Source organism: Musa acuminata, chromosome BXJ2-5 (genome assembly GCF_036884655.1).
Source record: "Musa acuminata AAA Group cultivar baxijiao chromosome BXJ2-5, Cavendish_Baxijiao_AAA, whole genome shotgun sequence".
Classification (NCBI taxonomy): Eukaryota; Viridiplantae; Streptophyta; class Magnoliopsida; order Zingiberales; family Musaceae; genus Musa; species Musa acuminata.
In genome coordinates, this window is record NC_088342.1 from 45,314,616 (window position 1) to 45,328,864 (window position 14,249).

The 14,249-nt window shown below is 44.0% G+C and overlaps 3 protein-coding genes across 3 annotated transcripts; 1 reads left to right on the forward strand and 2 right to left on the reverse strand.

The window, feature by feature from the left end:
- Positions 1-7: 7 nt before the first annotated feature.
- LOC135611887 (leucine-rich repeat receptor protein kinase MSP1-like) lies at positions 8-4,012 on the reverse strand. Its single transcript, XM_065107535.1, has one exon. The coding sequence runs from the start codon at positions 3,949-3,951 to the stop codon at positions 52-54; it is 3,900 nt and encodes a 1,299-aa protein (XP_064963607.1). The 5' UTR covers positions 3,952-4,012; the 3' UTR covers positions 8-51.
- A 2,664-nt stretch (positions 4,013-6,676) lies between these two features.
- On the reverse strand, positions 6,677-12,107 carry LOC135613002 (uncharacterized). The gene is made up of 2 exons (XM_065109877.1): positions 11,491-12,107; positions 6,677-8,369 (listed from the first exon to the last, which is right to left on the reverse strand). Exons 1-2 carry the CDS (start codon positions 11,763-11,765, stop codon positions 6,968-6,970), a joined length of 1,677 nt encoding a protein of 558 aa, XP_064965949.1. The 5' UTR covers positions 11,766-12,107; the 3' UTR covers positions 6,677-6,967.
- An 835-nt stretch (positions 12,108-12,942) lies between these two features.
- On the forward strand, positions 12,943-13,293 carry LOC103986533 (UDP-glucuronate 4-epimerase 4-like). Its single transcript, XM_009404550.1, has one exon. The coding sequence runs from the start codon at positions 12,943-12,945 to the stop codon at positions 13,291-13,293; it is 351 nt and encodes a 116-aa protein (XP_009402825.1).
- Positions 13,294-14,249: the final 956 nt, after the last annotated feature.

The window sequence follows — 14,249 nt, forward strand, 5'->3', positions numbered from 1 at the left end:
AGGAGTCTCTGTTCTACTGCATTTTACTGAGGTCATACCAGCAAGCATCTATCAGACATGGCGGGTAACGAGATCACCACACGCTTCCATCTTAATCTCGTTGAGCATCTTTACCACCTCGAGCATGGTGGGCCTCTTCCACGGCTCGTCGGCGGTGCATGCGCGTGCGACCGCGAGCACCCGCATCATCTGCTCCCTGGACGGGCCGCCACCGGCGTGGGGCAAGCATGGGTCGAACACCTCAGCCTCCTTCCCACGCCCCACCATCCACCTCACCCACCCAACCAGGTTTCCGCCGCCTTCCACCTCCTCTTGTCCCGTCGGAGGCCATCCCGTCAGCAACTCCAGCGTAACCACCCCGAAGCTGTAGACGTCCCCCTTCGCGGTGGCTCTCATCGTAAGCCCGTACTCCGGCGGGATGTATCCGAAGGTCCCCGCGAGGTCGGTGCTGACATGCGTCTCGCAGGCGCTAATTATACGTGCGAGGCCGAAGTCTGAGACTCTCGGCTCGAAGTCTTTGTCGAGTAGGATGTTGCTGGATTTCATGTCGCGGTGAATGATGTGAGGCACGAAGCCATGGTGAAGGAAGGCAAGGCCACGAGCGGATCCCAGGCAAATCTTGAGTCTTACGGGCCAACTGAGGGCGTCGACAGCATCAGCTCGGTTCCGCAGCCAGACCTCGAGGCTCCCGTTCTCCATGTACTCGTATATCAGGAACCGCTCGTCGCCGAAGACGCAGTATCCGAGCAGTGGAACGAGGTTTCGGTGCTTCACTTTCCCGATTGTTTCCATCTCGGCCAAGAACTCGCGGTCGCCCTGGAACTGGCCGCCACCGTGAAGCCTCTTGATTGCCACCACGCATTCCTCCGGCAGAACTGCTCTGTAGACGGTGCCGAAACCGCCATCGCCTATAATTCGAGCCTTGCTGAAGTTCTCGGTGGCTTTCATGATATCGCTCGGAGTCAGCCGCAGCAGGGCGTGTTGAAATGTGGCTACGTTGATGCTCAATGGCTCCTTCATCTTCTTCCCCAGCAGCTCGTCACTGGAGGCCGGCTCGACGGCTGCCAAGTTGGCCTTGTCAGTGGAGACAAGATCCAGGGACTGCTGCCTCATTGCTTTCCACTTGAGCAGAAGGAACACCAGAGCTAGCAATCCTACTGCAGCACCAAGACCGACGCCCCAAATCAACCCCCCATTTGGTGATCGAGTTGGTGGTGGATAAGGTACCAACTGTGCTACACATCGATTTGCTGAAGCGCATTCCTCCGGCGCATACCTGTACAGCTTGTTGCCGGAGAAGTTGGCGAAGGAAAGCCCGACGATACTGCAGACGTCACAGGGGATGTCGCCGAGAAAGCCATTGTTGGAGAGGTCCAGATAAGTCAGATAGTCAAGTTTGGAGAGCGATGACGGCAAACTTCCAGTGAGACTGTTGTTGTGGAGATCAAGAACAGCCAGGGAGGTAAGATTCGACACCGACTCCGACATGGTGCCATTCAAGTAGTTGTTGCTGGCATTGAAGATAAGCAGGGAGCTGATCCCCCTGGCAATGCTGCCACCGAACGGGATTGAACCAGAGAGTGAATTCGAGCTGATATCAACATCTGTAAGTGTCTTGATGTCAAAGACGGTCTCCGGAATAGGACCAGTCAGCCTGTTGGACGACAAATTGAGCTTCACTAAGCTGGGGAGCATCAAGCTCAACTCGCTTGGAATGAGACCACCGAGCTGATTGTTTGACAGGAGAAGACCTTGTAGGCTCTGCAAGGGGGAAATCTGAACCAGAATCGGGCCGCTGAGGGAATTGAAGGAGAAATCAAGCAAGGTCAGGTTCGTCAGCTCTGCAAGCTCAGGAGGGATGCTGCCACTGAGCATGTTGCCTTGCAGCCTTAGCTCCTTCAACACTGCGCAGTTCTTGATGGCCGCAGGGATCTGACCTGTGAGATTGTTGTAGGAAAGATCGAGCACACCATAGTGCTGCGTGAACTCCGAATCTGGGTAAGCAGCCCGCTGAAATCCAGCACAGATCTCACCTGGAATATGACCAGAGAGTTGGTTGTTCGACAGAACTAAATCGTCCAGCAGATTCAACCGAGATATGGCTTCTGGAATAGAACCAGTCAGATTGTTTGAACCCAAATCCAACGCCACAAGGTTTGTGCAGTTGAAGAGCTCGGTTGGTATCTCCCCAGATAGTCTATTTCCATGCAGAGACAAGTTTGTCAGATTTCTCAACTTGCCAATGGACTTTGGTATGGATCCTTCAAAGAAATTATAGTCTAGTTGTAGTCTCTCCAAATTAGAAATGTTGCCGACGGCGATCCGAATGCAGCCTGCAAGTAGATTGTTGCTCAAAGATATCTCTAGAATCGTTGGAGATCTCCACAGTTGATCCGGAACATGTCCAGAGAAATTATTCTGTGACAGTTCCAATGTAACCAGTGGAAGCTCACCCAAGTAGTCTGGTATTTCACCATGTAAGTTGTTCCCAAGTAGGATCAAATCAGTAAGATTAGAGCATCCTCTGAAGGTTTCTTCGATGCTGCCAGTTAGTTTATTCTCCGATAAAGAGAGAGAAGACAAGGACCTGCAATCACATATCTTAGAGGGAATTTCTCCAGAGAGTTGATTGGCATCAGCAGAGAATGAGGTCAGAAATGGCAGATCAAGTGGAGGCAAAGATCCACTGAATTGGTTCTTGCCCAACCTAATGGAGTTTACCATCTTCCAGTTCGAAATCCAGGGGGGAATGGGACCTTCCAGGTGATTTCCTTCTACGATAAATGTCGTGATAGATTCGAGTCCTGCAAGACTTGCAGGAAGAGGACCAGAGAAGGAATTGAAAGACAAGTCTAGGATCTTTAGATTCTTGCAGCTGCCTAGTTGTTCTGGTAAATGCCCACTCAACCCAGCATCAGCTGCAACCAGATACATTAAGTTCACCAAATTTCCTATAGATCGAGGTAGTTCCCCTTCAAATTTGTTCTCTGAAATGTCTAAATCTATTAAGTTCCTGAGTTCAGAGATCTCCCTCGGAACAGTTCCTGTGAGCTTGCAACTGTGGAGAGAGAAAACTTTGAGCTGCTTCATCTTGCCAATCTCTACTGGAACACTCCCAGTGAAGCCATTGCGACCCAACCAAAGAGAATCTAGACTTGTCAATCTGCCAATGGTACTTGGTAGAGATCCTATAAAGCTGTTTGAAGAAAGGTCAAGAGTTAAGAGATCTCCAAGGGAACCAATGCCAGGAAAGATGGACCCAGAGAGCCTATTTCGGCTGACATCCAAGTGCAGGAGTCTGCTGAGGTTTTCCAAGCTGCTGGGTAATGTTCCAGACAAGTAGTTAATGCTCAAGTCCAGATACTCCAGATTCTGTAAGCTCCCTATATCTAGTGGAATGCTCCCTGAGAAAGAATTTCCCGAGATCGAAAGCTTCGTGAGACCTTTCAGATGTTCAACTATGATTCTCAAGCCTCCAGAGAAGGAATTGGAGTCAAGGACAAGTTCTTTGAGCATTTTGAGGTTGGCAAGTGAAGAAGGCAGAGCTCCAGAGAGTTGATTCCTGCTCAAATCCAAGGACTGCAGAGTTTGTAGATCACCAAATGAATCTGGAACTTGACCAGAGAATCCACAGCCACTGAGGTTGAGTGCTTTCAGATGTCTGAACTCACCCATGCAGCTCGGAATTGATGAGTTAAGGGGTGTGTAAGATAAATCTATGGCCTGAACTGCTGGACCAACACATGTTATGCCTGACCAGTTGCAGGGACTTTCCACGCTGAACCAGTTAGATAACAAGTTTCTTCCTTGGGAAAGTGAGTCTCTCAGCGTGAGCAACTTCTCCATCTCAACAGTGTAACTTGCATGCAAGAAAGGCGTGTAGGGGACGACGAAGATAACGAAGAATGACAAGGCATGAAGCGTCTGAGATCTCTTCCCTCTTGTTGACATGCTTATGCAGCTACTGAGAACCTCTAAAACTTGGAGCACTTCAATCTTTAATTTGAGAGGCGTAATCTGCATGATCAAAGCAGAACAAATTCAGTAGGATGTGCACAAAGCTGTTCTTATCCTTACCCTTTCCCATCAATAAGAATGGATCATTCAATACCTGTGTGAGAGAAAAGAACAGGCAAACACGAGAGAAAAGCTACGACAACAAAGAAACTAAGATAGTCGGAACAAGCTTCATATCATAACCATAACTCACTATCAAATACACAGACAGAGCTGGCAAAAGAAATTGATACTATTTGGCTTTCCACCAAAGTGTTACTTTCCTCCTCGCAGAAGCAACTAAAGACAAAAAGGAACAACAAATGGAAAAGAGAACTTTTTGAGAACAGTGAGAAACAGTAGCAATGGGTGTCCACAGAAGCAAAATAAAATAGAACGGCCACATGAGACAGAGAACTGAAGCTTTACACAATCAAGTGAAACAAAACCAGCCATCAGAAACACACATCTCGCCAGAAAAAGATGGATCGAAGCATTAAAAGAACCTTCTCTTTTCATAAAAGAAACAAGAGGCACAGTAGAAACCCATACTGTAACAGAAGGAAAAGGCAACAACAAGCCATTCCCAATATCCAAACCACCATACCCTTCTCAGAGCCAGCTGGAAGAGATGGTAAAGGCGAAGCTTTGCAGAAGCCTGGTCCAAATCGGAACTGAGGTCACAAAAGTAAGCCCCAGAGAGAGAAGAGAGAGACAGGAATCTCCTACCTCACTCCTCTGAGAGCAGAGCTCTAACGGCAGGTGAGGTGAGAGCTGGAGATAGGAAGTGGCAGAAAGGTTGGTGAACCGCTCGACCAGTCATGCTGCAGGAAAACATTGGAAACCTGACACTCCGGCTCAGTGGCATTGGCGCTCACCAAGAAAGATCTGGAGTCGTCTTGTGGTTCTCGAAGGCTTGGGATCGAGGAGAAGCGACGGAGGCGCGAAAGGCGCCATCTTTATGCGGTTTTCTGCTCGAAAACGGGGAGAGAAGACAAGAGGGATTGGATAAAGGTGCGGCAAAAGACGAGGAGTGGAATGCTTTTACGGTTCTAATAGGCGCACTGGCGACGAATCAAATTTTCCACTGTTTGGAAAGTGTTCGGAGAAACCGCCACTTAGGGTTTCTTTAACGGATCGAGGAGAATGAACTTTATCTGCTCAATGATCATCGATCGGTTTCGGGAGAGTCGAGAGTACCGAAGTGGATTTGTGTTGAGAAGAACACAAAGAACAGAGCTTCCTTTTGTTAACCGTCTCATCCATATCAAGACGAGAAGAATCCAAACGAAAAAAAGATCCTCTTTTTCGTAAAGAAAGCAGCAGCAAGAGAGACGAACACCGGAAGAATTGGTCGCATTGCAACAGAACCACATCAACAGGGCAACAGATCAGACAAAGAGCAAAAGCCGAACGGCGGCGACGAGCGAGCGAGAGACGCAGAGAGCCTCACCGAGCTGTTTCAGCTACCGAGGGGCCCAGAGAATCGGTGTCGCTGCCGGGTTACCTTTCGGCCCCACCACCGAGATCCCCAGCAGACTAAGTTTGGGCCGCGATATCCTTCGCCGTGGTCGACGGAAGAAAGAAACCTGCGCTTGCTTGTGGCAATGTCGATAACTTGCAGGTGTCGTGCTTCTTTTGAGTGTACTCTTTGGTGTGGAGGTCATGAGATGTGCGAGGAGGAATCGTTTCAGAGTGAGAGAGAGAGAGAGAGAGAGGAGAAAAGATAAGCTCGGTTTGGGCGTAATCATGACTTACTAATTACTTAGAATGTGATGAGAGAACACTTGGCGTCTTTGTGTTCAGCAATACAGCACTTATGGCCCACAATATTAGGAACGGCGGTTGCCGAATTCTTTTTATATCTGTTTATATCTAATTATTTTGTAATCAATAATAATAAATAATAAATATATTTTTAATATATTAGAACTGAAAAAATAATAATATATTTATCCCTTCACTTATTTAATTTTATTTTATTTTTTGGACTTAGGTAATTCATAGCCCCACTCGGCCACTCACATGCCACGGTAGACCGGGTCCCACTTCCCATCCAATCCATCCCAGATTCCGTGGAGGTACGTGAGTCTCTCCTCTGACCGCCGGTTCTTTCACTCGTCCCCGATCCACCGTCCAGACCACGATCAACGGACGGCGGATCTGTCACCGGCTTACCTTTTCTCCCTTTCTCTTCTCACACTTAAAAGGAGTGGCTCTTTGGCAGCTGCTTTGTAGCAGTATCTCTCACCGTAGTTGTTGTTTAAGCTTCTCCTTCTCGCGGGCGCAGCTTTTCTGCGAGTCTGCGGCTAAAGGTAGGGCAAAGGGGTTGGTGACAGCATCTCGACTGCAATGTGTCAGAGGAGAGAGAGAGAGAGAGAGAGAGAGAGAGAGGAAGGGATGGGGAGGAAGCTGAGGTTATTAAAATGGAACGATGATGAGAGTCAACGTAGTTATAGCCCGGAAGGCATATATTAATAGTATAGTTTGCGCATTTCATTGCACCAAACTGGGCATGAATGAACTGTTGAGACGAGAGATGGTGAGGGAAGAATGAGATGGAGAAATGGAAGGGGAGTTTGGATCCATATTTGTTGAGGAAGAGTATCCATTTCCACTCATTTGCCTGCCTTGTCAAAGAATTTATCGAGTGCTGAGAAGCTCATCTTAATCAATAAGGAGAGAAGAATTCCTTCTTTTGTTTCCTTTCATTCAATAAGAAGATGAGAGGAACACTGAATAAATCAGATTTACAGAGCTACAATATCCCATAATAGCCTGACAATCACCCATCAGATCTGAACATTTAGATTGGATCTGTTTATTTATCTAACAACATTATGCACATATCAAACACAAACAAAAAAGCTAGTGTATCGGCACGAACATAACAAGAAGCATAATTCCGGATTCAACAAGCTGATCGAAGGTGTTTCTTCTCTCTTTTTTTTCTTTGCCGACAAACAAATGATCAGAACATCCATCTTTGAGGCTTTTGCACCGTGCTTCGACGGGGTCTCCTTGGATTCTCTAAGCTATTCCGCTTCATGTTTGATGAGACTGTTGAACTGTGGAAATCATGGCTCCTTTGGGGCAATGCTGAGGTCTGTGATTGTGTTTTACATGCAGGCGTTAAGGCACGCTGCTTCTGCGAGGCTGATCTCTGTGCCGTCGGCATCCTCCGAGTGGAAGTCCATCTGCTGTAGTTCACACAACTCTGGCTCCTACCTACTTGTTGGAGGTTGGTTTCTTTGGGGGTTGGGATGTTTCTGCTTTCCATGGTTTCAGCAGAGTACATGGTATCCTCTTCACTACCAAATTCATTGCCTTCATGCTGCAACTCTGATATCTCCAATGGAGATGAACTGGACTGCACACTGCAGCGATCCTCTTGCCAAGTGCCGATTGGGGGAAGCTTATATTTCCCTTCACGACTGGCTTGTGGTACATCCTTTGGTGACAAGTCATATTCTCTCAACACATTTCCAGGCTCAGACCCTCGAACATTATCTTCATCAGAGAGTACTTGTTTAAGCGGCGGTGGCAGAATGATAGATCTCGGAGCCCTCGGAGGGAAATTAATGTCCAAGAGCTGGATTGGAGCATATTGCTTCTTCTGAAGTGGCCCAGAAATGAGTTTTGGTGATTCAAAAATCTCCGGAGTTGGAATCCCCTGTTCATGGGTACAGCTTAAATCAATAGCCATGTTTTCGTCGTGGGAGAACATTGCATTTGAATTTGCTGAACAGCTTGATCCAAGCTGAAACTTTGATCTTCGATTGACAGGTGAGGATGACAAGATATTATCATTCACCTCCTCAAATGCCTTGAAGACGCGGCGAAGGGTGAAAGAAGCACAAGAATTCCCACTCTTCTGTCCTGTGGGCATTGATCGAATCTTAGACAACTTGGGTTTGCTAACCTCATCCAAGCTCCCTTCCCAGTGCTGATGTAACCAATCACAAATGACTGGAATTGGGATCCCAAACTGCATAGAAGTATCTTTCTTCCATGATAGAGATGACGAAGAGGATGCAGATCTTCCGGTGGGTGACGAGGCAAGTTTCATGGGATCACATACCATAAAAGCTAAGTTTCCATGAACATCAAAACCAGCGGATCCAGGGCACCATGCCACCCCATCTATGAACAGTTTTATGAGGTTGTCAGTGGCTATCACTACTTTTCCCTCACCGACGGCCAGCTCCTTTTTGTCTGTGTGCCCTAAAAGATAAACCACATTACCCAGATCTATATTTGGATTGAAGCAGGTCTTCAAGTAACGAGGCTGCTGCACCTCTGAGGGTGAGTCACTATCCAGAATATCAAGCCCCACTATAGTAAGATCGAGAACAGAACTGGTTATGAAAAATCTGGAACAAGAAAAAGGAACATGAGTACAATGGCCTAATCTGGTTAACCAAGGGAAAAATTACGAAGTATGAACCAGAAGATCAAATTATGTAATTTCAATGATCATCTTTTGTTGTTAAAGCATTAAAGCAAAAGAACAACAGATCATCCTACATATTTAAATGATCTTCTTTTGTTGTTAAAGCAAAAGAACAAATTATGAATGCTTGATGCAAAACATTATGCAGTCAATGCAGACAATCAAATCAACATGGAACTGCACCAATTAAATATTGATCTGTTACGTAATTTGATGTGGATAATAAAATTTTGTATCGGACATTTTTGTATTTCAGTTGATACTTTTTTATGTCTAAATCCATATAATTTCACATCATGCACAATCATTTTGGTGGTTGACCTCCATTCTTGGGGTGCTAATTCTTTGGCCACCTACCACAGTACACAATTTTTAGTTAAAACGAAAAAAGCAGACTCCATTTCTATGCCATGGAATTCACCCATTCAGTAACCGATATCAAACTGAAGAAATTCTAAATCAGTTGCAGTGTAACATTGACCATACATAATTGATGCCTCTTTGGGAGATGATGCCAGAATGCCATATGGCAATTAAGGGGACCAGACTTGTTGGTGATCCTTTTCAGTCAGGCACAAGACATGTTCCTGCTATAGCCGAAAAGAGGGACAACGAGACCAAAAGACATCTGTGCACACATCTCTTTGCACCTATCATTTCTCATGTACTCATCTGTTTCTTAATCATACTGCTCTTGCTACTTATTTTTTCTTCACATTTTCCATTTAACTCTTAGTGAATGAATTTTCAGATTTAACTTGTCCTAAGTGTTTACCTAATGAGGTATGAAGACATATAATCAAATCTTAGCAAATACATGAGATCTCATACCCAATCCTAAAGAAGAGCTTTACTTAAAATTTAGACAAGAAAACTACCATAGTTGGTGCTGATCTGAATACCTTCTTTCTGTATGTTTAATCTGCAACAACTATAAATTCTTAAATGAAAGTCCTTTCAGATGCAAAAGTGAAATGGTGTGAATAATACTATACCATGACATCTTACAAGATGCAGACATTTTAAGCACTATCATAGCTGATCCAGTTACTGGCCTTCTTGGTTGATACTTTGTACAGACTATAATAGTGGTGTTTAAATCAAAACCTGAACTGTATATTATATAATATGATTGTGAACAATTAGAAGTTCTACCCATGATTTAATTTTCAGATATTCTGGTTTTACAGTAAATTAAACTTATCCGAAAACGAAAAATGCTTATATTTCCTCGGCTCAACAAATTTGATAAAGGCAAAGTGAGAATTTCATCCATCTACTCAATGTGCTCCAAGAATTCCAAGAAAAGAGAATGGTATACTTTCTAGTCCTGCTTGAAAATTTAGTGAACAATGAAATTGTAACAGCCATGGTAAAAAAGGTGATGAAGCTATGTGTTGATACAGAGGTCACACACTTTAATGTTCCAAGATATAGAGGCATAGATTATACTTTATACACACTCTTTTAACCGCAATGTTCCAGATTCCATTAATTTAAGAGCATTTTTCCAATAAATAATTTGCATTTGAGAAAAGTAAAACATAGATTAACCTTCACTGATGTCAAGAAAAGCACGTCAGATTTTTCCATAACTACTATGAAGATTGCCTTTATTGAATTCTAAATGGTTTATAGGGTGCACAATTTCAACAGAAGTAAATATCTTACATTATTATTAGCTTTTGGTTTGCTATAATCTGTATTTACAATTCATGGAAGCAGGAAGTGCCCTTGATTCAAGAGATAATAAGCAGAAAGCTATATTACCTTAAGCTACATAAACCAAATAAATTTCACTGCAAGATTTGGTAAACCCAGGTGGCGCTAAGTAGTTAAATCATATATGTTTCTTGCAGATTGCTTCTCTCGATCACTTGGGAAAAATGTGCACAGTGTTCATTATGCTCATGCACCAATTTACGAAATAAAGGCTTGCACCAAAATGCACATCGGCAATCAGTTCATGGGTACACAATTGAGTAATAAACTGAAGCCATATTTTGGCTTTACCCTCGCTTTAGCTTTCGGAAGTCAAGAAGTTGCAATAACAGCCACAATTCTATTCTCACATAAGATATATTATCAAGGATGTTAAACATGTACATCAACAGGAAAGCCATCATATCCAAAACAAAAAAAACAGATGTAATCACTAAATACTGATTTTAAGCTGAAAAAGAAATCCACATAAATTGGACTTCTCAATATTCGGATAATCGAGGCTATGTACCTTTCCTTAGTTATTGCAAACAGTGGCTAGCAAGGTCCATCATATACATCATGACCACAACCACAATAAAAACCACTAACACAAAGATCTCATGCAAGTTGATAATAGTGAAAGATTTGATCTAGTGATATATAACGAATACAAAGATCAGGTCTTCATGCTAGTTGAATCCATTGCTTGGACATCTTAAGCCGCAAAAACATTTTGAAGCACTGTTAGAAAGAAAAATATACACTTAAATAAACGCGGTAAACAATTGTACCACAAAAATACATCCTTCCCCAGTATTTTTCACTTCAGAAACATAATGAGGTATCTAATCAATCAAAAATGGCTGAGAAACAAATATTATCTTGACCATATCATCAAACTCTTAAGAAGGAAAAAGAACAGCAACCAACCAGTTGCCAGTCTTAAAAGTCCTATGCTCCTTCCACAGTTGAAGACATAATGGTGGTTATAAATACAACTGTCCTATATAATTAACCATTCAGCAGCTATCAATTTAATGCTTCCACTAAGGCTGTCTACATGGTTGCAGATCTTAACCGAACAATACGGGGTCATTCATAACCACATTGTCATGATTCCGCCTACTTCCACATCTATCTACAATTCAAGCACTAGAATTCCAATCTCAAGTCCCAAGTTAAAATTTTGATGTTTTAAGATGAATCTATGAAACTTGTAGTCTAAAGGAGACAGAAAAGGGAAAGATTTGTGCAATGAATTAGCACATGAGAAGACTCGAATTCAGAACTAGAGTACCAAAAAAGGGGATTTTGCTGGGCAAGGGTTAGTAAATGACCTCTGGGGGGCAAGGCGGGCAGGTAAGCGGTCATGGCAGAGGCGGATCTCGGCGGCCTCTGTGGCGGCGGCGGAAGGGAGGTTGGCATGGGTCGTCAGAAGGAGGTTACGATGAATAAGGAACCCAGTCCCCACGCCGCCGCCACTCCCACCCCCGGCGGCGTAGATGGCGGCCAAGGCGGGACCTTTGGAGCAAAAGATGCCACCTTTCACCCTCTCCGACCTCCCTCCGCCCGAGCAGAAGCACCACCTCGACCCTTCTCCCAAGACCCCCATCTCCACTCTTCCCCCACACTCTCTTCTTCCCTCCAATTTAAGGAACAAGCAGCCCAATCAGCGTTGCTCGGCGGAGGCCGTAACGGGTCCGTGCATGTCGGTTGCTGGTGTCGGCGTCTTGGTGCTCCGGCCGACACGTGACGGCACCGATCTATCAGTTTCAAGAGCTGGTCTTCTGTCTTCTTCTTGCTCCCGTCCTAAATAAGGCAAGGACTGATGTTTACACTCCTCCTTTTCACCGGATGTACTTCTACTCTGCGAGAAAGATGTCAAAGACAGGTGCCGCTGTGGTAAAAACAGAGGATTCCGGCGTGGTAATAGGGAGTGTTGGACTTGAAACAGCGGGCTACTCCAGTCAGCATGAGGGAGAAGTGGCTGATCTGTGGAACAAAACAAAAGCACGTAAATTTAGCAGCATTTTATGTACACATACATATATCGTGATGTAATTGTCACCACCCCAAACTTTGCGGTGGAATCGTGTGGTCTTTAGTGCTTGTCTTGGCCCCCATGTTTGCTGTGCAAGTTTTGTCCTGTCATCAGCTTCATTTTCCTGAGAACAATTATAGAATTCCTTCGTCAAACCAAATCTATATTTACAGAAGGTCAAAAGGTGAATGTTGCTCCCTTTGGTTATATACATGTGTGGCAAAATCTACTGGTTTTTAGGATCTCCGAGCTGCCAAGATACATGAGAATCAATCTGACCATGGAGATCAGCCCAGCGTTCTCTCTACAGTAGTGTTTTCCAACACTGTTAAGACTCGAAAGGAGAATGTGTTGCAGAAGGTTTGATATGTGATAGGGAAAATATTTACTTCCAATAATGTGGAAGCACAATTAATGAGTGAAAAATGGTCCCCCATTAACAATTCAACTACGTGGAGATCGACTCAATATAAAATAAAAATGTTGGATAAATAATTTCACCTATATCATAAAAATATTTTTCTAGATTAAGCCTACAATCCATCGATCATAATAATCGATGTTAATTATTGTTAACGTAAAACTTTATTTTTCATCTCGGAACTAACAAAAGCAGAGAAATCTCGGATTCGGATCTTAGGTGGATTCGACCCGATGAGGTAAGATCCGAATCCGACAAGTTGAGGAATCCAAAACGAGGAGACATTAGATTTGTACGATCCAATAGCCATCCGATAAGATTGATGAGATGCATAAAGTCTTCCTCCTCCGTGTACGGCCTCAAACACCGAAGCCCCCTTCTCCGAGCTCCATCCGCCACCAAGAAGGCCGGAGAGGCCATAGGCCCACGCTTCACTGCAACCACATCTACGGCATCTCCGTCTCCCTCACCGTCTACGGCCCCTGGGACCGCCCCGACATGGCATACTTCTCCTTCACCGAGAGCATCCCCTCCGAGAAGCCCATCACCCTCTTCCGCATGCCCGACGGCACCGCCGTGCAACGAGATTTCACCTACATCGACGATGTCGTCGTCAAGGGTTGCCTCTGCGCCCTCAACACCGCCGAGAAGCGAGGCCCTGCACAGCTGAGAATATAAAACCCTGGCAACGCCTCGCCGGTGCCGGTGGCGAAGATGGCGGGCATCCTGGAGGACCTTTTGGGGCGGAAGGCAAAGATGAACGTCGTCACGCTGCGCGCATGCAGAACGAGGACGTGCCCTTCACCCAAGCCAACGTCAGCCTGGCCGACAGGGACTTCGGGTATCGGCCGACGGCACGACCTCGCCACCGGGCTGAGGAAGTTCGTGAAGTGGTACGTTGAGAGTACCACAGCGTGAAGACTACCGAGAAGGTGGAGGAGGGTGTGTGTGTTCTTTCTTTTAATTATATATATATATATATATATATATATATATATATATATATGAGAGAGAGAGAGAGAGAGAGAGAAAGAGACTTGAGTAATGGGAAAAAGAGATAAGATAAAATCTAATCAATAAAATAGATAAAAAAATATTTTAATATAAAAAGATATATTTATTATCTTAAAAAATATTTTATTATCATATATTTTTATTATTATAAAATTTTATAAATTTTTTTATAAAAAATATGTCGAATAATATTTTAGACCTTTAATTTGATAGGTGAATTTAGGACATAGTCACTATCACATCAAATTGACTTAATATTTATTAATATTATAGATTTATTGTAAATCTTATACCAATTGTGACCCACTCCAAATATTTTATTGGCATTATTTGGATACACAAGAATCATGTGTTGTTTACCCCTTCCTATTGATTCATGTTGGATCAACTCAACAAAACGAGAGACCACATGGAAGTGCTTGATTTAACTGTGCTCAATTTATTCCACATGTTCTTCCCATTCTAACCTCATGTGAATCATGTGGTGTTCCCCATTCCATATCAAATTGAATGCCTCATGATGGATTTTGCTTTTATTTGTTAAAATAATACAATAAATAATATTATAATTGGATATGATAACCCAAATCCAAAACCTATCAATAGATTCTGTCACTCAC